The 27,753-nt window shown below is 47.5% G+C and overlaps 1 protein-coding gene across 1 annotated transcript in view; it reads right to left on the minus strand.

Annotated features, from left to right (window-relative positions):
• The window catches only part of MAU2 (MAU2 sister chromatid cohesion factor), a 111,518-nt gene that overhangs the window by 54,817 nt on the left and 28,948 nt on the right, over window positions 1-27,753 (minus strand). The window contains exons 2-9 of the mRNA XM_029613829.1: window positions 26,092-26,109; window positions 20,696-20,761; window positions 19,932-20,027; window positions 19,309-19,403; window positions 18,537-18,564; window positions 6,328-6,483; window positions 5,437-5,583; window positions 4,832-4,922 (exon numbers count right to left, since the gene is read on the minus strand). Coding sequence (XP_029469689.1) covers window positions 4,832-4,922; window positions 5,437-5,583; window positions 6,328-6,483; window positions 18,537-18,564; window positions 19,309-19,403; window positions 19,932-20,027; window positions 20,696-20,761; window positions 26,092-26,109 — 697 coding nt within the window. The remainder of the gene's footprint in view (window positions 1-4,831; window positions 4,923-5,436; window positions 5,584-6,327; window positions 6,484-18,536; window positions 18,565-19,308; window positions 19,404-19,931; window positions 20,028-20,695; window positions 20,762-26,091; window positions 26,110-27,753) is intronic.

Genomic DNA, 27,753 nt, shown 5'->3' on the forward strand with positions numbered 1-27,753 from the left:
GAAGGGTGACCAAAATGATAAAGGGGCTGGAACAGCTCCCCTATGAGGAAAGACTAAAGAGGTTAGGACTGTTCAAGCTTGGAGACGAGACAGCTGAGGGGGGATATGATAGAGGCGTTTAAAATCATGAGAGGTCTTATCGGTTATTTACTCTTTCAGATAATATAATGACTAGGGGGCAACTCTATGAAGTTAGCATGTAGCACATTTAAAACTAATTGGAGAAAGTTCTTTTTCACTCAACGCACAATTAAACTCTGGAATTTGTTGCCAGGGGATGTGGTTAGTGCAGTTAGTGTAGCTGGGTTTAAAAAAGGATTGGATAAGGTCTTGGAGAAGAAGTCCTTTACCTGTTATTAATTAAGTTGACTTAGAAAATAGCCACTGCTAGTACTAGCATCAGGAGCATGAGATAGACAGTTTTTTGGTGCTTGCGAGGTACTTATAGCCTGGATTGGCCACTGTTGGAAACAGGATGCTGGGCTTGATGGACCCTTAGTCTGACCTAGTATGGCATGTTTTTATGTTCTTAACCCCTTTTAGGAAACAGGCCAAGTCCGGATGTGTTGACAGGCGGGTTCCGCTCACCTGGCCTCTGAAACAGGAGAGATCCGCCACCTGGACCTTCAAAGAGTTGAGGGACAACCCTTTGTTCAAGGCGTCCTGTAAAAACTCCAGTATCATGGGGGATCTTGGTCATCCAAGGGGGAGGCACCCTGCATTCCTCAAATATTCTCCAGATCCGCACATACGCCAAGGACGTCGCGAACTTCCGCGCAGAGCAAGGAGGCAATTACTGCCGAATATCCATGCTTCGTCAGGCGAGCCCTCATAAGGGTGAGACCGTAAGACAAAACAGAGTTGGGTCCTCGTGAAGGATTGGATCTTGTTGGAGAAGGTCCCTGTGCAGAGGGAGGCATGGGGACTCTACACTAGAAGTCTCCACATGTCTGCGTACCACGAGCATCTGGGCCAATCCGGGGCCACCAGAAGGACTAACCCTCTGTGGCATTTGATCTTGCGAATGACCTTGTCCAGCAGGGGCCTTGGAGGGAAGGCATACACAGCAAGTCCTCCTCTGGCCAGATCTAGAGACAAGGGCATCGATCCCTTGGGAGCACTGAGCTCTCCTGCAACTGAAGGCGCGGGGGACCTTTGCATTGTGAGATGTGGCCAGTAGGTCAAAGGATGGGAGGCCCAAGTGATCTACCATGAGCTGGAAGGCTCTGGCCGACAATGACCGTTCTCCTGGATCCAGGCTCTCCCTGTTGAGAAAGTTTGCTCTGACATTGTCTTTTCCCATGATGTGGGAGGCGGAGATCTCTTGTAGATTTAACGCCCATTCCATAAGGGGTCCATTTCCATAGACACTTAGTGGCTTTTGGTTCCTCCCTGGTGGTTGATATAGGCTACTGTTGCATTGTCAGACATCACATGGACCGCCTGGCCCTGGGGTCTGTGGCTAAATTGCAGACATGCTAATCTGACAGTTCGGGCTTCCAGGTGGTTTATGTTCCAGCATGCCTCTTCCTTGGTCCATCACCCGAGTTGTCAATTCCTGACAGTGAGATCCCCACCCTTGCAGGCTCATGTCCGTCGTGAGGACTAGCCAGTTCTGCTTAGGTGGACTTCCTGTAGGCACCACTGGAGCCGAGAACATACTTCTATCGGTAGGTGTAGGCAAAACAAATAGTCTTGAGACAGAGGGTTCCAACATGACAGCAGGGAGCACTGAGGTGGACGTATGTATGCCCTTGCCCACTGTACTACCTCCAGGGTTGACACCATAAGGCCAAGGACTTGGAGATAGCTCGACACTCTGGGGAGCACTGTGTTCGTCAGATTCACTTGGCACATCAGCTTTCTTATCCTCCAGGGAGGAAGCCTTTGTCCTGCTTGGTGTCAAACCGGACTCCCAGGTATTCTAAGGACTGGGAGGGCTCGAGGCTGCTCTTGTCCATGTTCACAACCCAGCCAAGTTCCTGAAGCAGGGACGTGACCCTGCTGGTCACCTGGAGGCTCTCTTCCAACAACTTCGCCCAGATCAGCCAGTCGTCTAAGCAAGGGTGCACCAGGATCCCTTTCTTTCCTCAGTGCTGCTGCCATGGCCATCATAATTTTGGAGAATATTCTGGGTACGGTTGCTAGGCCGAAGGGCAACACCCAGAACTGATAATGGCAACTGAGTACCGCAAAGCATAGGAAATGCTGGTGGTCTTGACAGATTGGAATATGAAGGTAGGCCTCCGAGAGGTCCAAGGAAGTTAAGAACTCTCCCGGCTGTACAGCCATCATGACGGAGCGAAGAGTTTCCATGCATCAGTGAATTTTTTTGCAGATGACGACTGATGCTCTTGAGGTCCAGGAAGGGGTGAAATGAACCTACTTCTTGGGTACAATGAAATAGATGGAATAATGTCCCGTATTTTCCTGGGGTGTAGGTACCAGAGTTATAGTCCTCAAACTGAGGAGCCTTATCAATGTAGATTCCACTGCCAGTTTCTTGTGCTGGGAGTGGCAAGGTGACATCATGAACATGTCCCGCAGGATGCTGCGAAATTCCAGAGCGTATCCTTCTCGTATGATGTCAAATACCCATTTGCCCAACATGATCTTGACCCACTGCTGATAGAAGAGGGATAGTCCGTTGCCTATTTCCTCGTCCTGTGGATGGGTCGGCCAAACATCATTGGGAAGTTCGGTGAAACCTGAGCCTGAACCAGTTCCTCTTTATGGTTGTTAGCTCCGAAAGGACTGAGGCCTTCCCGAGGGTTGAGATGCCTGAAATGATGAGTTTCTGTAGGGCCGAAAGCACTGGGAGCCCCTGGTCAGACCCCTCATGGGTGAGGGGTGTTGCGACCTCTTTTTATCATCATCTTCTGGTAGCTGCAGCACTGGAGATTTACCCCACTTTCTGGCCAACTTTTCCAACTCGCTTCTGAATAGAAGGGATCTCTTAAAAGTTATCTTTGTGAGGTTTGCGTTAGAGATTGCGTCCACTGACCAATTTTGCAGCCATAGCTGTTTTCTCGTTGCCATCACTGAGGCTACTCCTCTGGTCAAGGTACGCACTAGGTCAGAGCTTGCATCCACTAGGAAGGCCACGGCGGGCTCCATCGCCTCTCTGGAATGCGCTCCTGAGTTATCTGCCTTTCGAGAGAAGCAGACATGAGCAAGCCACCAGAGTACAACAGGAAGCGATTTGCAGTGTCATTGTTGTTGCTTCAAAGGCTTGCTTAAGGAGGGACTCCAACCGCCTATCATATGCATCCTTCAAGGCCGATCTTCCCTCTACTGGGATAGTTGTTCGCTTAGCAACAGCGCAGACCAGGGCGTTTACTTTCAGGAAATGCAAGCGTTCTCTGGCCGCCAGTTCCAGAGGGTACAGGGCTTCCAATGCCCGCCCTCCTTTAAAGCTGGCTTCTGGGGCATCCCACTCCAGGTCAATCAAATCCTTATGCATGTATTAGGTGCACAGTAGGGCCGGCCTGCACAGCGCATATCAATGGTCTATGGGGGAAAACGGCGCTGCACAAAACCGTGAGCAAGATGGCACCACCACGGCCTGCCACAGAGTGCCTACCAAGTCTGAAGTGGGGCCTAGCCCTTCGGAGGGCTGCTCAACCCGCTCGGAAACCTTCTTCCCTTGCCCCATCGGGATCAGGAATGTTGTCGGTACAGCGCGCCAAGCAAGAGACTGGAGGAAATACTTACCAGAGTCCTTTCACATCTCTGAATTGGAGGAGTCCTTTTTTTTTTTTTTGCTTACCTAGGCTCAGCACTTACCAGCTGAGTACAGAGACTGTCTCCGGCTGTGGGGGGAGAGGGCTTAGGCCATCACCGCTATGCCCGGCTTTCTGCACCCACTGCCTTTCAGCTGCTTCAGCAGCAAAGTCCATGCCAGGAACCGGCTACCGGACCAAGGCAAAGCTCTGAGGGATCTCAGAAATCACCTCAGGAATTCTCAACTGGGGGAGGGACCTTTAGGTATCACCACAGGAGAGCAGGTCTTGATCTTTCATCAATTTATAGGTAAAATTTCTTCTTCAGCGAGTTCTGCAATCCCGCTAAACACCAATGCTGGTGTAGGGATAGCACGTCCACATCTGCTAGGAGACGGAGAGATACAGAATACTGAATGGCTGAGGTCATTGCTGGGGTATATCTAAAGTGACGTCAGCTTTGAAACCTGACTTCATCTCCATTTGCTAGTAGGGGAGGACATAACCCATTGGTCCTGATTCTATCTGGCTACATGCTAGGAAAATGCTGAGAAAGTGTGTGGGCTGGGGACTGAGCTGGCACACACCCCACTCTCAGACTCTGGTTGTCCCATTCCCTCCTGGCATCTGTAGGGGGAAAACGGGCCTAGGAATGCAGCACGAACTGGCTCAGTCCCCAGTCTGTGTGACTTCAAAGCATATTGCTGCCAGCTTCAATAAAAAAAGGTCCACAGGCAGGGAAGGTTAGAAGGGGTTGTTGACATGGATGAAAGGGCAGAGGCAGGGGCAGGCTGGCAACCCTATCTCCCAGGGAAGGCTGGTTAAAACAGATGGCCTTGATTTTCAAATTTTGGGGGGCATCTTATCAGGACATATTGGTTTTAACCCTTAAACTCTGTTTTCTTAGCTGTTCTTCCTAACTGGTATCACTTTCTCTCTTTTGTGACATATTATTATGTGATGTTAACATTCACCAGGAGAGTAAAATTTAACAGAAATATTGAAACAAAAATGACAGGTTACACAGAATCCCAATGTAGGAGAGTGAAACGGTTCATAATTCGTTAAATCCTCCAGTGCAGCATTGTTCAAATGCAGAATGAACTTACTTTTTAACTTTTCTAGTTGCATAAGTGCTTTATCCGTGTACTTCTGTGCTTTCTCCAAGTAACCTGCTTGCATGGAATGCATTACTGTTACCTGCCAAAGAGCGCAGGGATAGTGAATACAAGGAAAAAGGCAAATCAACAGCAACAAAACCTGTTCAAGCATTCACATGTATAAAAAAATAAATCATAACATAGAACCGTAGAAATGTGAGCTCTAATAGGAAAACCTGATTTCCCCCTCCACGTTCAGTTCTTGAATTATCTGGTGTCTTAACTATATTTAACTGTCATAAGTGGGATTCTGTGTCCCAGGGCACCAGGCAGCAGTAACTAAGCAGTCTCTCCTCCTCAGGAAACCCCACACTACCTTAGTTTAGTGCCTCCCCACACACTCATGTATCAGTACTTGGAGCATCAACACTCAGCCAAACAGAAAATAGCACCCATGAAAAATATCTAAGGAACCTGAGAAGGGAGAGCAGTATTGGCAAAGCCCACAGAAAGTAAAAAGTGAGAAGGGAAACTACCAAAAAATGTTAAAATCACTTAGAAGTCCAGACATCACTGCAGTTTTACACAGAGCATGCTCCTGGACAGTTCCTTACCAGGTAAACCAGGACACACATGTGCTCCTTGGGCAGCCAGTGAAAGAGGTCGGCAGGGTTGCTGGGCAGAATTTCATCATCATGAAGAGTGGAAATGGTTTGAATACATTGCTGGAGCTGCTTCAAACATGGCTTCACACTCTTCACCTGCAACAGACATACACAAGTTATTACCATTCATCTCCCACAACTGAGACAGAGTGCATCAAAAACAAAAGGAGACCAGTCACCAACAAAATTACCAGCCTGCTGTGACACCAAACTATTACCAGCCTTCTGTATGATCAGTGAAAGACTGCACCAAACACACAAACAGGAAATCTATCAACACAATCACAGGCCTTCTGTGTGACCACCAACCACACACACAGGAGATCTCCTACTAACAAATCACCTGTCTTCTGTATAATCACCAAGAGAAAAAGAGAGTGTACCAAGAATACACACAGGAGATCAGTTTCAATACAAATCACCTGCCATCTGTGTAACCTCCGAGAGAAAAGAGTGCACCAAAACCATATACAGGAGATCAGTTACCAACACAATCCCCAGCCTTCTGTGTGACCACAGGCAAGTCACATCCTCTCCTTGTGTGTCATTTCTATTCCCACCTCTGCCACTATGTAGCCAGAGTGAATTATTTTACTTTTCTACTCTCACCTAACCCAGCTGTAACTGGGTGGTGATACTGGGATTGCTTTGAAATCCTATAGGAATGAGCAGTGTCACATAAATCCAAAACAATCGCACTTGTTAATTTTTTAGGGTTTTTCAATTAAATGCCACACATTTCTACAATTCCATCTCTACTGAATATCATTTCCTCTCTCTCCCCCCGAATTTGTTCCAGATGTAAAGGATATGTCTAACCAGAAAAGCCATGAAACGTACCTGCCCCGCATCCAGATAATGCGTAACCTGCAGTACCAGGAAAAATACCCGCAGCGACTCCTTCTGGATGGGGTTCCCTTGCCAGTTTTCAACAATTTGCCCACAGAGTGTGAGAAGGGGGTGCACCTCTTGTAATTTTCGTTCCATCAAAAGAAGCTTAAAAAAATAAAACGTATTAGTGCCCTTTTTCTTTGCTATAAGCTTTTCTGATCTATTCTTTTTAATACCAAGTACTTGGGGCAGCTACGGTCCAGGCAGAAAAATCGCTTGGGGGAACTTTGGCTGGCTCATCTTAAGGGTTTCCAGTTGCTGCTGCAAGCAGCCAGCGACATAGGAAAATTGTTTGTTTCTTACCTGCTAATTTTCATTCTTGGAATACCACAGATTGGTCCAGATTTCCGAGTTTTGCCTCCCTTCCAGCAGCTGGAGACAGAGAAAGCTTTACTGACACTGCCATATAACCTGGTGTACCACCTTGGAGTCCCTCAGTGTTGACCTGTACCCAAGCCAAGATACATATCATAAAAAAAACCTAACATAATTAAATAAACTCCCACAACAAGCATGAGGAAAGCAGAATCCCACAATGGAAAAATCCTTTTCAACCATAGGACCAGGAGAACAATCCTGAAATCCTAAGCAATTCTTCAGCATATATACAAAAGAAGTACGAGCAGACTCTCCTCAACAACCAGGGTGGGACTCTTGGCTGATCCGTGGTATTCCAGGAATGAAAATTAGCAGGTAAGAACCAAATTTTTCTTTCCTGTTCACACCCGGATCAGTTCAGACTCCTGGGATGTACCCAAGCTTCCCTAATTAAAGTGGGATGGCGAGAGTCCAGCTCGAAGAACACTCACCAAAGCCCATGGCCTCCGGAGCCTGGACGTCCAAACAATAATGACTGGCGAAGTGTGCAACGACTTCCATGTGGCCGCCTGACAAAGCCCTCGTGGCGACACCTGCTGGCATTCAGCCCAAGAAGCCGCCTGCGACTAAGTAGAGTGAGCCCTCAATCCCACCGGAACTGAACGCCCCTTAGATGTAAACAGAGCCTATAGCTTGCTTCAACTACTGTGCAATTGTGGATTTTGAAGCTTTCTGCCCCTTCTTAGCCCCACTCCAAAACACAAACAAAATGGCCAGACACCCGGAAGCTATTGGTAATTTTGAGGTAACATAACAGAGCCCATTTTACATTCAAAAGCTACAGATCCCTCACATGCAACGTTGATGAGTCCAAATTTGGGAAAGCCGGAAGCTCTACCGTCTGACTCAAATGGAACGCTGACACAACCTTTGGGAGAAAAGAGGGCACCATATGCAAAGAGATCCCGGAGTCCTAGATCTTCAAAAAGGGATCTCTACATGACAATGCCTGAAGCTCAGAAATTCTTCGGGCCAAATCGCCACTTTCAGAGTGAGATCCTTTACAGTTGCCCTCCTTAAAGGCTCAAAAGTTGCCTCACACATCCCTCTTAGGACCAAATTAAGATTCCAGGAAGGAGATATTTTCTGCACCACAGGACTGTAAGTGTTTTGTTCCCCAAAGAAATTGTACCACATCTGGATGGGCAGCCAAGGACATTCCATGTATTTTTGCCTCGAAGACAGCCCAAAGCTGTCACCTGTACTTTGAGGGAGTTAAAGGCCAAACCTTTCACCAACCCTTTTTGCAAAAAGGTTAAAATGTGCGACACGGACGCATGAGTAGGTTTTAATCCCTCATCTGTACACCAGGACTCAAAGACCTTCCAGATCCTTACATAAGCCAAAGAAGTGGATGGCCTTCTAGCCTGCAGCAAGGTGAAAATTATATCATCTGAAAATCCTTTCTTCCTCAAATACTTCCTCTCAAAAGCCAAGCTGCAAGACAAAAGTAATCCGCCTGATCCAAAAATATTGGACCCTGATGAAGAAGCCGCAATGGTCCATCTACCACCAAATTTATCAGTCTGCTAACATCGGTCACCATGGCCACTCTGGTGCCACCAGGATTACCTCTCCTGGATGATTTTCTATCCATCGTAGCACCTTGCCCATCAATAGCCACAGGGGGGAACATGTAAAGAAGAATCCCTCGGGGCCAAGACAGAACCAGGATACTGCTCCCATCTGTGACTGTAGAAGTGAGGCGCCTTGTCATTTCATTGAGACACTATCTAGGCGGGGAATGCCCCACCTATGATGGAGAACCACCACTGACTCCTGTGACAATTCCCACCCTCCGATGTCCAGTCTCTTCCGAATGAGAAATTCTGCCTGAACGTTGTCCACTCTGGCTTTGTGGGACGCCGTTAGCAATGCCAGATGCCGTTCTGCCCAGTGAAAACTCCTGGGCCACCATCCAACTCTCGGTTCCCCCTTGTCGATTGATGTAAGCCACAGTGGTCGCATTGTCCGACAGTATGCGCATCAGGTGACTGAGTAACAGACAGAAAAGTAAGCAATGCAAAACGTATTGCCCTAGTTTCTAGCTGATTGACAGAACAGGATGCCTCTGGGCATCCAAGTCCACCCTGCAACTTAGGGCCCGACCAAGTCACCTTGAAAGACTGCACCTGGTGGCCCCTTCATGAGGCAGCAGAAGATAAAACTGCTCCGACAATGGATCGCACCAGGAGAGAAGAGACTTCTGCAGAGGCCGCATGTGTGTGAAGGCCCAAGGAACTAGCTCCAATATTGATGCCATAAAACCTAGTACTTGAAAGTAGTCCCAGACTCTGGGCGGCGCCATAGCATTCAATAGCCTGAGAACCTGTGCCTACAGTTTGAGTATGCGATCCTCAGAGAGAAAGCAAATGTTGCTTACCTGTAACAGGTGTTCTCACAGGACAGCAGGATGTTAGTCCTCACATATGAATGACATCACAGGATGGAGCCCTATCACGGAACACTTTTGTCAAAGTTTCTAGAACTTTGATTGGCACCTACTGGGCATGCCCAGCATGGCACGAAACCTGCAGCCAGCAGGGGTCCCCCTTCAGTCTTGTTTAAAGCTACAGGAAATGCCGAAAAATAAAATAAGAAAACGTAACAAATCCAACACCACGGGGCGGCAGGCAGGTTTCGTGAGGACTAACATCCTGCTGTCCTGTGAGAACACCTGTTACAGGTAAGCAACATTTGCTTTCTCACAGGACAAGCAGGATGAAGTCCTCACATATGGGCGAGTACTGAGCTGAGGATGTCTGCGAAATGCACCAAATGTACCCAAGATGTGCAATAGGCACAAGAACTGGGATGGAATTTGGTAGAGGGCATCCTGAACCCTAACGGGCAGGCGGAAGGGTGTTGGTACATCAAGTTGCAAAAAGGTTGCACAAGACAGAATGGCCGAAGATGGAATCTTGTCTTCCGGCCTTGTCTAAGCAATAATGGGCTGTAAAGGTATGGAGAGAATTCCAGGTAGCAGCACTGCAAATGTCAGGAAGCGGCACTGAGCGTAGGTGCGCTATTGAAGTCGCTATGGCCCTCACAGAGTGTGCTTTAACACGGTCTTGAAGCGGAATGCCTGCTTGCTGATAGCAAAAGGATATGCAGTCCGCCAACCAGGAGGAGAGTCTGCTTACCCACAGGTTGCCCTAATTTGATGGAATGGAAAGAGACAAATAGCTGAGTGCTTTTCCTGTGGGCAGCTGTATGGTCTAGATAGAAGGCTAGAGTCCGTTTGCAGTCAAGAGTTTGCAGAGCCTGTTTTCCTGGACTGGAGTGGGGCCTGGGAAAGAAGGTAGGTAGTATAATGGATTGATTAATGTGAAACTCTGATACTACCTTAGGTAAGAACTTAGGGTGAGTGCGGAGTACTGCCCGTCCTGCAGAGGTTTAGTGTAAGGCAGATAGGCAACTAGGGTCTGTAACTCACTAACTCTGCGAGCAGAAGTAATTGCCAAAAGAAAAATCACTTTCCATGTGAGATAGCGAAGATCACAGGATTGGAGAGGCTCGAATGGTGGTTTCATGAGCCGACCCAAAACCAGATTGAGGTCCCAAGAAGGGGCCGGAGGGCGCAGTGGAGGCTTGAAGTGAAGCAAGCCTTTCAGAAAATGTGTTACGAAGGGTTGTACCGAAATAGGAACGTCCCCGACACCTTTATGGAAGGCGGCCACCGCACTGACATGCATTCTGATGGAGGAAGTTTTTAGACCTGATTCTGACAAGTGCCAGAGATAGTCTAGAAACTTCGAGGTGGAACAGGTAAAGGGATCAAGGGTTTGAGAAGAACACTGTGACTCAAACATGTTCCATTTGAATAGATAAGACTTTCTCGTGGAAGGCTTCCGTGAGGCAATCAGGACGCGGAAAACTGGCTCCGAAAGGTTAAGTGGCTGAAGAATTAACCTTTCAACATCCAGGCCGTCAGGAACGAAGATTGGGGTGGCATAGGCGCCCGTCGTTCTGAGTGATCAGAAGCGGGTCCTTTCCTAAGGGAATGTGCCTGTGAATGGAGAGATCCTGAAGTATTGGATACCACACTTGGCGAGGCCAGTGAGTTGCTATCAGGATCATGCATCCCTTTGTCCTGACGTAAATTCACGAGAGTCTTTGAGAGAAGTGGAAGTGGAGGGAATGCATATAGGAGACCGGTTGCCCATGAGAGGGAGAACGCATCTCTTGGCTGAGAGTGTTGGCTGCGAGTGAGAGAGCAAAAGTTCTCTACTTTGCGGTTTTGAGGTGACGCAAAGAGGTCTATGCAAGGATGACCCCCCAACGTTGGAATATTGAGTCCGCTACTGTGGGGTTGAGGGACCACTCATGCGGATGGAAAGCTCGACTTAGGTTGTCCACTCCTGGCAAATAGATGGCCCTGAGGTACATCAAGTGGGAGAGGGCCTCCGCCCATATCTGTGCAGCTTCCTGACACAGTAGGTAGGAGCCCGTCCTCCCTGTTTTTTGATGTACCACATGGCCACCTGGTTGCCCGTCTGAATCAGGATGACCTGATTGGAAAGGCGATCCTGAAACACCCTGTGAGCATATCTGATTGCTCGCTCGCAGCTCCAGGAATTTGATTTGGTGTTTGGCTTCCTCTGGAGACCAAGTTCCTTGTGTTTGCAAATCGGCAACATGGGCTCCCCAGCCGAGGTTGGAAGCATCAGTGGTGAGAATTATTTGAGGGTCTGGAGCCTGGAAGGGCAGGCCTTGGAGGAGATTGATCTGATTTTTCTCCAGGCTAGAGACTGACGGAGTGAGTCGGTGATGTGGACAGTGGTCGATAGAGGTTGGACGGACTGAGTCCATTTTGACCTTAGAGTCCACTGCATGACTCTCATGGCCAAGCAGGCCATTGGGGTAACCTGTACTGAGGATGCCATGTGTCCTAGCAGGATGAGGAAGTGGCATGCAGTCATGTGTTGCTGAGACTGTAGCTGATGTTCAAGAGAGATGAGAGTGAGAGTTCGCTGTAGAGGGAGAAATGCCTTTGCCTGCAAGGTGTCCAAGTCTGCCCCTATGAATGATAAAGTTTGAGATGGGACTAAGCTGGATTTTGCGTAGTTGACGAGAAATCCTAGTGAAACCAGAGTGTGTAAAGTAAGATGTAGGGACGACAGAGCAGCTTGCTGAGTGGGAGCCCTGATCAACCAATCGTCTAGATAGGGGTAGACGTGAATACCTTGAGTCCTGAGGAAGGCTGCTACTACTACGAGGCACTTGGTGAAGACTCATGGTGCAGATGCCAGGCCGAATGGGAGCACTCGGTATTGACAGTGCTTGCGGTCTACCAGAAATCTCAGGAATCTGCGGTGAGATGGAGTTATCGCAATGTGTGTGTACGCATCTTGGAGATCGAGAGAGCAGAGCAAGTCTCTTTGCAGAAGAGGAAGGAGGGAACCCAAGGTTACCATCTTGAACTTTTCTCAGTGGAGGTACTTGTTGAGGGCATGTAGGTCCAGAATTGGACGAATGCTGCCTGATTTTTTGGGGATTAGAAGGTACCGGGAATAGAATCCTAGGCCTTGTTGGAAGTAGGGCACTGGTTCTATTGCTCTGGACTGGAGGAAGAGGGAGACCTCCTGCTCCAGGAGTAGTGAGTGGTCGGATGTTCTCCACGTCGGTAGAGGTGGGGAATCCGGTGGAATGGAGAGAAAGTTCAGGCGATAACCTTGAGAGATTATGGCAAGGACCCACTAGTCTGAGGTGATTGTGTGCCACTTGTTGTTGAAATGGCACAATTGACTTCTCACTGGTATCTGAGGCAGTGGAAACTAGCTGCTGCTCTCTATGCAGGAGTCAAAAGCCGGAAGCAGGGCCCGGCTGAGGAGCTGCTTGAGGCTTTTGTTTACGAGGTTGACGAGACTGGGCCTTTTGGAAAGGTCTCGTGGAACGTGTTCTAGGCAGTGGTGGATAGGATTACTTTGGACGGAAGAATGACTTTTTAGTATCCTTCCTGAAAGCTGTTTGGAGGAATACTCAGAGGGCATCAGAGAGAGCTGGCGAAGGGTCTCATGATGGTCCTTGAGTTCCGCCACCGTCAGCTGAATCTGTTTGCCAAACAGATTGTCTCCTATGCAGGGCATCTGTCTTGTACTTCAGGGCGCAAGTCCGAAGACTTAAGCCAGGCCCATCTTCTTGCCAAAATAGCAGTTGCAGATACCCTGGAAGCAGTGTCGAAGATATCATAAGAGGATCTTATTTCATGCTTCCCTGCCTCGAAACCCTTGTGTACCAGGGTTTGAAGTTGTTCCTGGAATTGCAGAGGCAGGGACTCTGCAAAGTCCTGTATCTGCTTGAATAAGACCCTGTTGTACTGGGTCATATACAGCTGGAAGGAGGCGATCCGAGAGATAAGCATTGATCCCTGGAAGACATGCCGGCCAATGGCATCCAGGAATTTCTGTTTCTTACCTGGGGGAAAGGAAGAGTGGGGTTTTGATCTTTTTGCCCTTTTTTTGGGCAGATTCTACAACCACAGATTGGAGATCCAGCTGAGGTTTCTGGAATCCTGGGGCTGACTGGACCAAATAAGTGGTATCAGCTTTTCTGTTGACTGGAGCAACAGGACCAGAGTGTTCCCAGTTCTTTTTGAGGAGATCCAAAAGAACCTGGTGAATAGGGATGGAGGTTATTTCCTTGGGAGCATCCAGGAATTGTAACAGCTCCATCATTTGATGTCTGTCATCTTATTCAGTCTGCAATTGGAAGGGAACCAATTCAGACATTTCCTTCACAAAATTTATGAAGGTTAGGTCCTCTGGAGGAGAACACTTTCTGCTTTTAATAGGAGAAGGTGGCGATGGCAAGTCATCGGTGTCTTGAGAAGAATTGTCGGTCCAGGTGTCATAGGGATCAGGACCTGCCCCTCTAGAAGCCTGAGAAGGACAGGACGATGGTATTCCTGAAGGTCCCGGTCTAGGCTCCGAAGGCATCGAGGGAAGTACTGGAGGCACCGATGAGGGTATCGAGGGCACCGGTGCAAGCATTGAGGGCATCAATGGATGGATCGGTGGCACCGATGGGCGCATCGGCATAACTCCTAATGGAGGAATGCAGAACGGTGTTTCCCCTCCCGATGACAGGGTAAGTGGGGAGGGCACCGGAGCCATCAGTGACCCAGGATCCATCGGTGGAAAAGCAGCAATGAGCGCTTCCATCTTTGAGAGCAGCGGTGCTAGTGCTGCCGGAATCGGATTGGTGGTCAGTTCCACATTCGGCACTGGTTTCTGTGTCAGAGGAACTTGGAGTCTGTGCATCGCCTTATTGATGGCCTCCTGAACCATCCGGTCCAGTTATTCACTGAGACCTGGAGCAAGCAGCCCTGGCTCCGGAAGGGAAGAAGGAGGCAGAGGTAAGCCGGAGTTCATGGCTCCCAATACCCGTCCGGGTGAAGGTTGCCTCGGTGACCCTGTCGCAGAAAGGGTTGGTGCCTTTTCTGGACGGGGTTTCTTCGATGGCGGCTCGGACGATGGCGAGGTCGAAGATTTTCCTTCCTCGATGGTCCGAGACTTGCGGTGTCGATGCAGATGTTTCTCTTTACGATCCCCTCGGTCCTGAGGGGGAGTAGAGGTAGTCGAAGGCCGAGAAGTCATTGAAGCCGAATGGTCACCGGCCGGTGGCCGATACTGGCACGAAGTGGATGGTGCCAGTTCAGACGACATCGATGCAATAGACGGCATCGGAGTTTGAGAACGGAAGAGAAGTTTCATTTTCTCCATTCTGGCCATGCGACATGCTTGCACCCGAGACACATTTCACAGACTTTATGCGGGTCTGTAATGGATATGGTGCGAGTACAGTCCGGGCACCGACAGAACCCAGATGCCATGGCCTATGAAAAATTTAGCCGCGGTATGGTCGACGGCTAGTAGGCCGTGAGGGCCAAACTCGACGGGAATCGACCGAAAATGGGTAAAAACTTACTGAAGTACCACGGAGTCAAAAATTCGAAGGAGGGACCCCTGTGGGGTATGAAAGTTTTTAGTAATTCTGTGAGGAAAATTCCTGTCAGGAATCTGTGTGGAGGTCCTTAACCCATGTGGCTACTGCTGCGCAGAAAAAAGAATACTGAAGGGGGACCTCTGCTGGCTGCAGGTTTAGTGCCATGTTGGGCATGCCCAGTAGGTGCCCGTCAAAGTTCTAGAAACTTTGACAAAAGTGTTCTGGGATTGGGCTCCATCCTGTGATGTCACCCATATGTGAGGACTACCATCCTGCTTGTCCTGTGAGAAAAAAAAAGCTTTCCCTATTCTGGTACTGAATCTTAAGAAATCCAAAACTTGAGACAGGGTGAGATGACGCTTTGCCAGATTCACCACCCAGCCTAGTGACCTCAACTGCTGCAGGACCTGAGACACTGCCTGTCTGCAGAAGACTTCAGACTTTGCCCAAATGAGCCAGTCATCCAGATATGGGTGAACCAGTATGCCCTTCTTCCTGGAGCACCACAACCACCATAACCTTGGTGAAAGTACACTGAGCCATTGCCAATCCGAAAGGAAGGGCACAAAACTGAAAATGGCTCCCAAGGATCATGAACCTCACGAATTGTTGGTGATCCCGGCGGACTGCTATGTGCAGGCACAGCTCGGTCAAATCTATTGAAGCAAAAAACTCTCCTTTGTGCACTGCTATGATGACAGAATGCAGGTTTTCCATACAAAAATGAGGAACCCTGAGAGCCACATTTACCTTCTTTAAATCCAACTTCAGATGGAAGGACCTTTTCCTTTTTGGAGCCACAAAACATATAGAATACCTTCCTGTTCTTCGCTCCCCCATAGGCACAGGAACTATGGCTCCCAGCCTCTGCAAACGATTTATGGTTTCTAGGACCACCTTCCTCTTGCTGAATGGGGCACAAGAGGAGACCATGAACAAGTCTCATAACAGCAGAGAGAATTCTAATGCGCAACTGTCTCTTTATCACGCTTAGTACCCACTGGTCAGTCTTGATTTTGGCCTACGCCTCACAAAACAGAGTCAGACATCCTCCGATAGGCCGGTCCACTCCTCTGTTCCTTTTCACTTCATTGTGAGGACTTAGCTCCAACCAAATCTCTGGTTAAGGCCATCCCAGTTTGGTTTTCAGCCCCCTAGAAATGACTGGCCCCAGGATTGTTGCCTTCTGACCACTTATCTCTGGGCTCCTGCCAGAGGCCTATTCTGTCAAAACCTCATATTTGGTCGCAATGGGGAACACCCCAAAAAGGAACTCTTGTCTCCTTTAGGCTTATCCTCTGACAACCTATGCCCCCTTGGACTCACCAAGATGCTTGACGAGTTCTTCCAAGTTCTATCCAAATAGGAGCTTTCCCTTAAAAGGCAATGCTCCCAAACACGACTTGAACAAAACTTCCGCCGACCAGTTCCTTAACCAAAGGAGACGCCTGGCCAAGACCGCTGACACATAATCCTCAAAGAAGTTCTGATAAAAATCATACAAGGCATCAGCCACATAAGCTACTGTCATGTTCAGTCAGCCTGCTTAGCCTCAGACGCAGATAGTGGCCTCGCAGCCTGCAATTGCTGTACCGAGTGCAGGCTAGTCCTCTGCATAAAAGCTACTGCAAATGGCAACACATATGCCTAATGCAGATACCTCAAAAATCTTTTTCAGATTAATTTACAATTTTCTGTCCTGCCTATCCTTAGCACTGCTGAAACAGGCACTGGAATGGTGGTCTTCTTAGTGTCTACTGCCACTGATGTATCCAACTTTAGAAGCGCCAATAGCTCAAACTTGTCTTCAGGCAATGGATTCAATTTTGCCAATTCAGGCCTATCTCTGAAGTATCCAACTCCCTGACCACTGGCTTCTTTTGATTTGTGAAAGAGAAAAGTTTTCGCTGGACCCCTTAAGCCATCCATGACTGGAGCCACCCCTTCCTGATCAGACTTCTCTTGGGGAACCTTGATCCCTAACTCCTCTAGGACAGGGGAAAATCGGGGTCAGTTCCTCTTTGCGAAAGAGATAACTTTTGGGTTGTCCCATTCAGCAATAGAAACCTGGCCCAGCCCATCATCCAGCTTCACCACATCCAGGCTATTATCTGCAGCAGCATCAGGAGAAACAGTTACCGATGGTCCACTTCCTCTGAATCCTTAGAGCCTTTGCCCAAACTAACTGGACATGCTACAATACCCAGGACCCTCTGAGTCCGCCTAGGAATCTGCTCTCTCGAACATCTAGGTCTTTTACCAGGTCATAGTCTAAGAGGTCCCTGATGCTGAGCTGACTGCCTCCCTGCTGCTTTCCTGGCCAAGTACACCTTATGCGTAAGCAGCACAAACTCCAAGGAAAACACTAATGAATCCTCAGAATCATCTCTGAGGAGGTCCCTCTCCTCATCAGAATTAGGCTCCCGCCCATTCACGGGGCTCTGAATCACCGGAGACAAAGGAGGGGGAAATCATCTGACCCCCCCATCAAAGTATGTGATGTGCATCTTCTGCCGAAGCAAAGATGGCCACCATTCCTGCGCCTGGCGGGAGGATATTCGCGGCCTTCTGAGGTGCCCTCGCACTTGCTTTATACTTCCCTTGTTGCTCTGATGCTGCCGCAGCCTGCTCCAACCTGCCCTCCCCTCCAGAGAGGCACCAGGAACAGAGGCCGGTGCGTGAGAGTCATGCACGCGCATTGCCGCATGAGTGCGCCATCAGCAGACCTTCAGCAAGCCAAGCCACATCGAACGAGCAGGCCTGACCACATGGCCAACCACCACTGCTGCCTGAGAAGTCCTGGAATACCTCCCACAGCACCCGCGGCTGCTGTAATCATGCCACTCTGCCTGCCACTGCTCTACCCGCTGCTTTTATTTTTTTTTTATTTACTAAACTAAAAACCAAAGAAGAGCAGAAGCAAAGGGAACTTCCCTGTGTGACAGAACTGCTGTAAGACGTCAAGATTTCTCCTGGGAAAGAGGGAACTGGCAACACCAGCTGTCCACCTCCGGCAGCGAAAGTATCAAGCCAAACAAGGGTTCCCAACTCCCCTGCTCATTCACCTTAGCACCAGAAGGGATAGCCCCACCAGCGCTTAGAAACCTCCTGGGAGGAATCCTCCAAATCTAACTCCTCCCACTTTTTCTTTTCTTTTCAGACTGCAGGATTTGCACCTCTACCATCTACTGGAGACAGAGAAATACTAAGGGACTGCAGATGGCACCCCAGGTTATATGGCAGTGTCAGTAAAACTCTCTCTGTCTCCATCTGCTGGAAGGGAGGCAAAACCCAGGAGCCTGGACTGATCTGAGTATGAACAGGAACAGCGCATTCTTCACTTCCTACAACAGGGGCGAGATGTGCTGACCTCACTGTGCTGCTGTGACATGAGAGGATGCACCCGGCTGCTGCAGCAAGGAACCCTTTTTCTAGGGAAAGAATTCCAGAAGTCTGAAAGCAGAGCGCACGGGAAATCTGGGGATCCCTCTCATCAGACACATCTGCTGGCCAACTCAAGAACAACAGACTTCTACTGGCCTCAAAAGGAAGTTGTGGTCCTTATCTCATCTGCCAGCATCCTCAGTACCCCAGGCTTCACTTTGGAGTGAACAATGGGGCTGGATAGCCCAAGTGCCTCAGATCAGCCAGTTCAAAAACAGAAAAGCATATTGTAGGCCAGTAATATTGCAGAACACAGACGATAATTTACAGATACTTATTTGATGGATGAAACTGGACCAAGCCTGGCTGCCCACATTCTGTTTTCAAGACCAGTAATTTTTCATACTGCTATGAATCTGCTCTGCTGCATCTGAAAAACATGAACTTACCATCCCTTTACTGAGAAGGAACAGCGCCCTGAAATAAAATAGATTTGGTTACCACTCTGAAGAAACACACACAAAGCCCCCTGCACACGCCATGGTTTTGTATTTACAAACTATTTTATTCTTTATGGGATAAGTATTACTACCTATTTTATTTTTTTTTATTTAAAAAATGTATATACCGCATAAACAATAAAAAAATGTACAATAAAAGTGCATTACAAGTTTCACATACATAATAAAATTAGTCAACATGATTACACACTTAAACACTGGCTACTGCCCATCCTCCCCTACAAAACCATGTTTTCCCTCATGAAATACTTCTGAAATGTTAAAAATTGCACAATGTGGCAAGGTCTCATTAACATTCATAATCAAATTTACAGGAGAGAACAAACTATGTAAAATCAAAAGCCAATTAGCAGCAAAGCTGAGTATGGACTAGTTAGGCAGCAGGCTGAGGTTTAATGGGCAACTAAGTGGATGTCAGCAAGTAATATTTATCTGTAGGACTACAAACTTAACATGGGGGTAATAGCATGGTTATCCCTTTAACTAGAGCAGATGACTGTACACCATGACAGCTGTATCAATGCTGCTCCTTTGGTCATCTATTTGTCACCTATCTTTATCATCAAAGCTCTAGGTGACATGCAGCACTGGGTTCTTGTGATTTTTAGTCACCAGATGTGTGTGTGTTGATTCAGCAAGTCCCATTAAGGAACGTGAGCAAATGATTTTCTTCTTGTCTTGTAACACAATCTTTCCATACCTGGTATACTCTGATCCTACTACTCTGGCATATTCTGCCCCCACTCCCAGGAGGTCACACGCAGACACCAAATCTTTTTCCAGTGTATGGAGTTGCTAAAACATAAGATGCAAATATAAAATTGTTATACTTCCATGAATTATTGGGTAACTATTTAGAAACCAGCCACAAAACGTATTACAGCAACTATTTAAAAAATTCAATCTTCGCTTTTATTCTGAAGCAAGCAAAGGCAAGCAGCCAATTATCATGCTTGTTTGCACCAGACCTTTCCATGGCAAGAAGGGAGAACAGAGGGGATCAACAACAGAGGCAAACAAATGATAATAGATATGGGAAAGTTGGGGGAGGGGATAGAGAGAAGAAAAATAATTCTGATCCCTGGGGACATCTAGAGCAGGGGGCCAGATCACAAGACATGGCTGCTGCATCCCTGAATGACTAGATGCAATGATTCAGTAAACAGAGAACCCAGGTCTGAAGCCTTGACCATTAATACTACTGCTCAGACGTTTCAAACTTGTGCTAATTCAATCCCTTTTTGTGTCTGTTACCACGTATGTTTTTCTAAGAACCCATATTATTGACAGTCCTAGCCCTTCAGGCAGGGCACATTTACTCACTGCGAGCTGGAAAAGTAACCGACAGTGCCAGTATGGAGTCTGCTGAGAGATCTGAATGGCTTTACGGAGAAGAGGTTTTGCCGCATCTACCGAGTTCTGAAAGAGAAATGTTCATCCCGGGGAAAAAAGTTAAAGCTTCAAAAAGGATCTTTCATTTAACTAAAACTTGACTGTCAGAAGCAAAGGTCCATGTGGGTTATTCAGATGGGAACCTATGTATTAATATCTGTACTAAGTGAACAATCTTTAGTAACTATCATACACAAACCTCTCAGCAACCACAGAATAAACTTCCAGAAAGCACAGCGCAAGCTTAGTCACTGGGTTTTACAGCTTTAAACATTATGGTGGAATGTAAAGGAAATGTCTGACACTGAGGATAAATGCCTTCCATTCTCCTTCATCCCACCCATCATAACAATGAGTTTATTTAAATTTATAAAACCACTATATCTTGTAAATCCAAGGTGGTATACAATATAATGATCAGAAATAATAAGGAACCAAAATTATTAAAAAAAAAAAAAATACCAAGGGCTAACAACCAGTAAACAATGTAACAACCTGCTGCTGCTTGCAGTCTTTGAAACAAGGTGTGCCTATTCTCAGCATTACCATTTAAGGTACAGTGGTTTGTGGTTTATAAGAAGGCACTCATTCAACTCTATCACAAACTACTACACCCCCTTTAATTCACCTGCTGCATTTCCCGACAGAGGGATCTGCACTGTAAACGAGAAACTAGACACTTTTGCACACCTTACCTCCTGACAATACAGCTCGGACAGGAGGCTTGCTGCTTCAAACTTCACGTCTTCAAACTGTGAAATCTAAGAACACCTGGTTAAGGAAATCGTATTCCTGACAGCACTGAATAGCAATTTCTACAACAGGGCACGTGCTATCAATCTCAAAGTTTAGGCTGCATGCAGGACTGGTGCATCCATTAGGCAAACCAGATGGTCACTTAGAATGCCAAAATATTGGGAGTGGCAAAAATCCCACCAGCACAAGGCCCAGAGAGGTGCTGTGACAGAGATATCATCACAAAAGAAGGGAGCGATGTGCTGGAGCCACTGCCGCGATTAGACAGAAGCATGTGCCAATAAGTAAGCCGGGAGAGGAGGGTGTGTGGTCTATTGGTTTGTGGTTTATTGTTCTGCCCTATGACACTTTTCCCTAGAGAGCTAATTTCATGTGTGCTGGCCTGCAGGTGGTGTTTAACCACTGTAGTTCAGAGGCTTTGGATGCTGCCTTGACTGAAGGTGGCTTGCTCAGCATATACATCCCAGCAGCCTTGAGTGCATGTAACACAAACACCCTGCAGTGCCATTGGCCAGAAAGCTGTTAATACTGTGTGCCCTGATTGGCCCTGGAGACAGAACTGACCCTGAGGCTTCTGGAACTCTCCTGTCTTGGCTGGAAGAACAGAAGGAGCAGATTCTGTGCTGAAGTCCTGTTCAGTGTCTATGGGCAGCCTTTTTCCTGACCTCCCCAGGCACCATTAAGTAGTGAAAAGTGTTTAGCTAGTTTCTACTACTGTTTAATCCTTGTTGTTTTACCGGTTTCTGTTTGCAGTTTAAATCTTTTATCCCTTCACTCTTCCCATGTTTTCTTAATAAACCTATTAGTTCTTGGACTGACTAATGATCCTGGTATCCTGTGTATTTGATCTGTGAGTGTTTTTCTAGGAACTGTGTGACTCTCAGGTTGTGCGGGGTCCCAGTGTCCCTAGAAACCACCAGGGAATAGCTTGTGAGCAGGAACCCAGGTGGCAGGTTGCAAGTGTAGGAACATGTATGCAGGTGGGCCTGTGCAGTGCTTGGCAGGGTTATCCTGCATTGGTATTAGGAGTGGCACTGTGGCATTACGTGCAGGATGCATGACCGAAGGTTCACCTGGGGTGCCAAATACTCTAGCACAAGTCCTGGATGCAGGTCTAAAAAAAAAAAAAGGAAAATTGGTTCTTACCTGCTAATTTTCGTTCCTGTAGTACCATGGATCTGTCCAGACTCCTGGGTTTTGCCTCCCTTCCAGCAGACGGAGACAGAGAAAGTTTCACTGACACTGCTTCATAAACCCCAGTGCCGATCTGTACCCAAGCATAAAATAGAAGCTCTGAAACCTTGTTTTGCTCCGCTCCACAAAACAGAGTTGATCCAACCTCCTGAAATCATTCGTCACCTCGAGATAGCGCAAAAGAGCTCTCCAAACATCCAGCCACTTGAGCTCTTTCGCATGAGGAGCGGATGCATCTAGAGATGGAAAATGTGGAAGCTCCACCGTCTGGGTTCACATGAAAGGTGGAAACCACTTTCGTTAAAAAATAAAGCACTGCCCTCAAGGAAACCTCTGAATTCTAAATCTGAAGGAAGGGATCCCTACAGGACAATGCTTGCAACTGCAAAATCCTTCTAGCCAAGCATATTGCCACAAGAAAAAACACTTTTGAGAGTTAGGTCCTTCAGTGTCGCTCTCTGCAGAGGCTCAAAAGGAGCTGCACACAAAACTCAGAGAACCAGATTAAGGTTCCAGGATGGACAAATTCTTTTGACTGGAGGATGCAAATTCTTTGTTCCCCTAAGGAACCTAATAACATCTGGGTGAGCTGAAATAGAGGAGCCCTCAATCTTACCACGAAGGCAGCCTAAGGCCATCAACTGTATTTTAAGCAAGCTAGTAGACAGACCTTTAGCAAAGCCATCTTGAAGAAAGGACAAAATGTCAGGAACTGAAGACCTGAGGGCACAAACTCCATTAGCAGAGCACCAGGATTCAAACACCTTCCATACTCTAATGTAAGTCATATTAGTGGATTTTCACCTGGCTTGTAATAATGTGATTATGACTGATCTAGATAACCTCTACACCTTAACTGCCACCTTTCAAAAGCCATGCCACTAGACAAAAGTGAGCAGCCTGGTCTGAAAATATGGGGTCCTGACGATGAAGACCCTCCAGATGTCCGAAGCGAATCGGCCCATCCACCGCCGTGTTAATCAGATCAGCAAACCATGGACGCCTAGGCCACTCTGGAGCGACCAAAATCACCTCACTGCGATGTTTCTCTATGAGTCGCAACACCTTGCCCACTAATGGCCAGGAAGGAAACACAAAATAGGATTCCCTGCGGCCAAGGCAGAACTAGAGTATCGACGCCCTTGGCTCCATGTTTATTTTATTTATTTAAACAGTTTTATATACCGTTGCATGGACAAATCCATCTCAGCGGTTCACAATTAATCATAGTAAAAAATAGGGAGAAAATTGGAAAAATACAATTATATTATAAATATACATAAAAAATCTGGATTTTTAAAACTATAAAATTACCAAAAGATAAAAAGTAAAAGCAATATAAGTAAAAAAGTTAAGACACATTAAAAATGTCTAAAGCTCCTATGGTAATTTTTCTCGTCTGCATATGCTTGCTGGAACAGCCATGTTTTTAGTCCTTTCCAAAATTGTCTCTTATCTGGCTGTAATCTCAGTTCTGGTAGCATTTTGTTCCAATATTTAGGACCCGCAATCGATATGGCACGCTCCCTTACTTCACATAAGTAGGCTGATCTGATGTTTGGAATTGTGAGTAAACCCTTATTAGGGGTTTACTCTTCCGACTGAAGAATCGAAATGCTTTGGCATTCTGACGAGACACCATTTGGCATTCTGATGATTCCCCATTAAATCTATGTGAGGAGATCCCCACCGATTCCAAATGAGCTGCATCGTGGCTTCTGACAATTCCCACTCGCCTGGGTCTATCCGAGTCAGACTCAAGAAGTCTGCTTGAATGTTTTTGACCCCTGCTATGTGGGACGCAGCTATGTGCTCTAGGTGTCTCTCTGCCCAAAGCATAATATCTTGTGCTTCCTCAGCTACAGCCTGGCTCTTGGTTCCACCCTGCTGATTGATATAAGCCACCATCGTCGCATTGTCTGAAAGAATCCTCACCAATCGACTTCTCATCAAATGACAGAAACCTGCGCAAAGCTAGACAGACCACCCTGGTCTCCAATTGGTTGATAGACCATGCAGATTCTCTCACTGACCAGGAACCCTGGACTGAGTGATGCTTACAAACCGCTCCCCAGCCAGAGAGACTGGCATTGGTAGTAACTATCACCCAGTCCAGGACCTCAAGGTCCATCTCTCGAACAAGAGGGAAGTCTGAAGCCACCAAGAAAGGTTCTCTCTGGCAACACCCTCGAGAGGCAATAGCAGCTGAAATTCCTCCGAGACTGGTTTCCAACGAGCCAAAAGCACCCTCTGTAATGGTCTCATATGGAAAAAGGCCCACGGAACCAACTCCAGGGTAGACGCCATCTAGCCCAGAACCCACAAATAATCCCAAACCTTGGGTATGCACAACTGCAACAACCGATGAACTTGAGTTTGCAGTTTTAGAACGCTCTCCTCTGAAAGATACACTTTGCCGAGCAGAGTGTCAAACCGAGTGCCCAGGTACTCCAAGAACTGAGTCGTTGACAAATGACTCTGTCATCTTCACCACCCAACTGAGTGATTGAAGAACATCGAGAACCTTGTGGACTGATTGGTGACAGAGATCTTTCGGCATCTCCCTGATAAGCCAGTCATCCAGATACCCCTTCCTTCCGAAGCACCGCTGCTACCACCACCATCACCTTGGCGAAGATGCGTGGGGCTGTGACCAGTCTGAAAGGAAAGTCCTGAAACTGAAAATGTTGCCCCAGCACCATGAAGTGGAGAAAACATTGAGTCCGGATGGGGAATGTGTAGATAGGACTCCGTAAGATCCGGCAAAGCCAAAAACTCCCCTTTGCGAACCACCACTATCACAGACCACAGGATCTCCATCCAGAAGCATGGCACCTTGAAGGTGGCATTCACCTTTTTCAAATCAAGTATTGGACAAAACGTGCCCTTCTTCTTTGGGACAACAAAACAGATGGAGTACCATCCCGTGCGAATGTCCGCAGAGGAAACTGGGATTACAGCACCCAAACACTGGAAACGATACAGGTTTTCCCGTACCGCAGCTTGCTTGCTCACAGGATCACAGGGGGAAATTAGAAACAGTTCGTGAATGGGCCAAGCAAATTCTAAAGCGTAGTGGTTTCTTACCACATTTAGAACCCACTGGTCCTGCGTAATCCTAGCCCACTCGTCGTAAAATTGAGTCAAGCAACCTCCTATAATAGGAACGATGGAGTGGACCGGCCTTGCCTCATTGCGCTGATTTACCACTGGCCAAAGACTCCCCCAGCGGCTCCTCGGAACAGTCTCTGAGTACCCCGAAAGGACTGTCCCCAGGCCTGCCCTCTAGAAGGGAATTGCCTCTGAGAACAGAGCACAGCCCTCGCGGATCTTGATCTATCAGATCGGAACAGAGAATGGACCTGAAAAATCTTTTGGCTTTAGGCTTATCCTCTGGCAAACAGAGTGTCTTCTTATCTCCAAGAGATTAAATCAGTTGTTCAAGGTGTTCCCCAAACAAAAGGGGCAGCAAGCCCAACTGTACCTTGGAGGAGACATCTATTGACCAGTTACACAACCAGAGCAATCTCCTGGCCGCCACAGTAGAAGCCATACCTCGAGGACGTATGTGCTAAATCAGAGAGAACATCTGCCCCATAAGCAACAGCAGCCTCGATGCGCTCAGCACTGTCTGCGTGTTCCCCTGACTTCAAAAGATGCTCCTGCATCTGCTGCACCCAACGGAGGCACACTCACTGCATGAAACTAGAACAAATCACCGTTTGCAAACCCAAGGCCGAGACTTTAAAAATCCGCTAGGATTCCTAAAAGAAATAAAGAAACCCCAGGGAGGAAGGCTCAAAAGAAAGAAAAAAAAAAAAGTTATTCAAAACCGCAGAACTGCAGGTTTAGCACCCTCTGACATCTGCTGGAGACAGAGAAATACTGAGGGACTGCAGGTGGCACACTGGATTACATACATTGTCAGTGAAAATGTTTCTGTCTCCACCTGCTGGCAGGGATGATAAATCCAGGAGTCTGGTCTGATCAGAGTACGTACAGGGAAAAGAGATTGTAAGTATAAGCTGGACCCTGTGCAAAGTTTAAGATTAAATCATTATTAATTCAAATTGTAAATTATCAGCAATAAAACTAAAGAGAGTCTGAATTAGTCAATTTAATGGTGAACAGAGAAGGATACTTGCTGCGATATTAACCACTGCAAAAGAAAAAAAACCAAAAAGATTATCACTCACAAATCAAGTACACAGCATCCAACACCAGCAAAAACTATAAAACAGTTTATCTATCCTAGGCAAATTGCCGAGATTGTGTAAGATAACCCTAAACCACCTCTCTTACATACTGCTACACAAAACAGTAGCAGAACAAAGCTTACTGCATTTCACTGTACTTGTCCAACTTAATACTAAAGTCTTCTGCCCTTCCATTGTTCTGTCAGGAAAGATGTAAATGCCCACAAATAAATAAATAAATAAATAAAACAATCACATTTCCTGGTTGAATGCAAGTTTAAAAGGACTGCTAGCAAATAAACTCTGTGGTCTAGAGCCACTGGGAGCATCCACTTTGCTCCCAGTCCCACATACACATGCTTCTGCAACTGCAGCAGGTGAGCTGGCATCAGACTGCTCCAGCTGGAAGGGCTTAGGAACCCTGAACTCAAGACTGCTAACACACTTTTTTTTTTTACACTAAGGAGCTCCTCTCTTTTGGCTCAGTGCTAGGACTAGCAAGCGTCTTCTACAAGACTCAGACACACAGGATAGTGTAACAGAGCATCACAGTGTAAAAAGTGGCCAAAGTATTTAGTATGTATTCACTTGTTATATGGTGGATGAAACAGGATGAGCAGCATCTTTTATAGGAAAAGATGGCTTACAAGATCACTATATGTAACTGTTTTCCTTATATATCATTGAACAAATCATCGATAAACCTACCCATAAAGCAGGACACACTCTCGACCTCATCTTCATTAATTCCAACATATCTTACAATAACGTTCTGGACTGTACCCCCGTTCCCTGGTCAGACCACTCAATGATTTCAACCACCCTCACGACTCAAGGAAACCCTAAGCCTCCCCAGCCCCACTCCACCATCCACTTCAGGAAAACTTGTACATCAGACACGCTCTGGGGTAGATTTTCAAAGGGGTACGAGCGTACCCCCCGAAAACCTACCCCACACCCCCCCCTGCGCGCGCCAAGCCTATTTTGCATAGGCTCGGCGGCGCGCGCAAGCCCCGGGGCTTGCATGGAGAGGAGTGCTGGGGGCGTGACGGGGGCGTGGCAGTCATGATGCGTTTCGGGGGCGTGGTGCGGGTGTGGTTTCGGCCCGGGGGCGTGACCGCGCCCTCCGGAACAGCCCCCGGGTCGGGTGATGGCGCGCTAGCAGCCCGCTGGCGCGCGCAGATTTACATCTGCCTCTGGCAGGCGTAAATCCGGCGATAAAGGTAGGGGGGGTTTAGATAGGGCTGGGGGAGTGGGTTAGGTAGGGGAAAGAAGGGGAAGGTGAGGGGAGGGCGAAAGAAAGTCCCCTCCGAGGCAGGCTGTGCGGCTCGGCGTGCGCAGGCTGCCCAAAAATTGGCAGCCTTGCGCGCGGCGATCCCGGATTTTAATGGCTACGCGCGTATCTATTGAAATCCCGCGTACTCTTGTTCGCGCCTGATGCGCGAACAAAAGTACGCGTTCGCGCTAAATTATAAAATCTACCCCTCTGTGAACACCTTTCCAAAGAACTCCCCAACCTGGATACCACCAACCCCAACACAGCCCTTCTTTCCTGGCACAATATCACAGAGTCAATACCAAATAAATTATGCCCTAAAGCGGTGAAA

This window comes from Rhinatrema bivittatum, chromosome 8, assembly GCF_901001135.1.
Source record: "Rhinatrema bivittatum chromosome 8, aRhiBiv1.1, whole genome shotgun sequence".
Lineage (NCBI taxonomy): Eukaryota > Metazoa > Chordata > Amphibia > Gymnophiona > Rhinatrematidae > Rhinatrema > Rhinatrema bivittatum.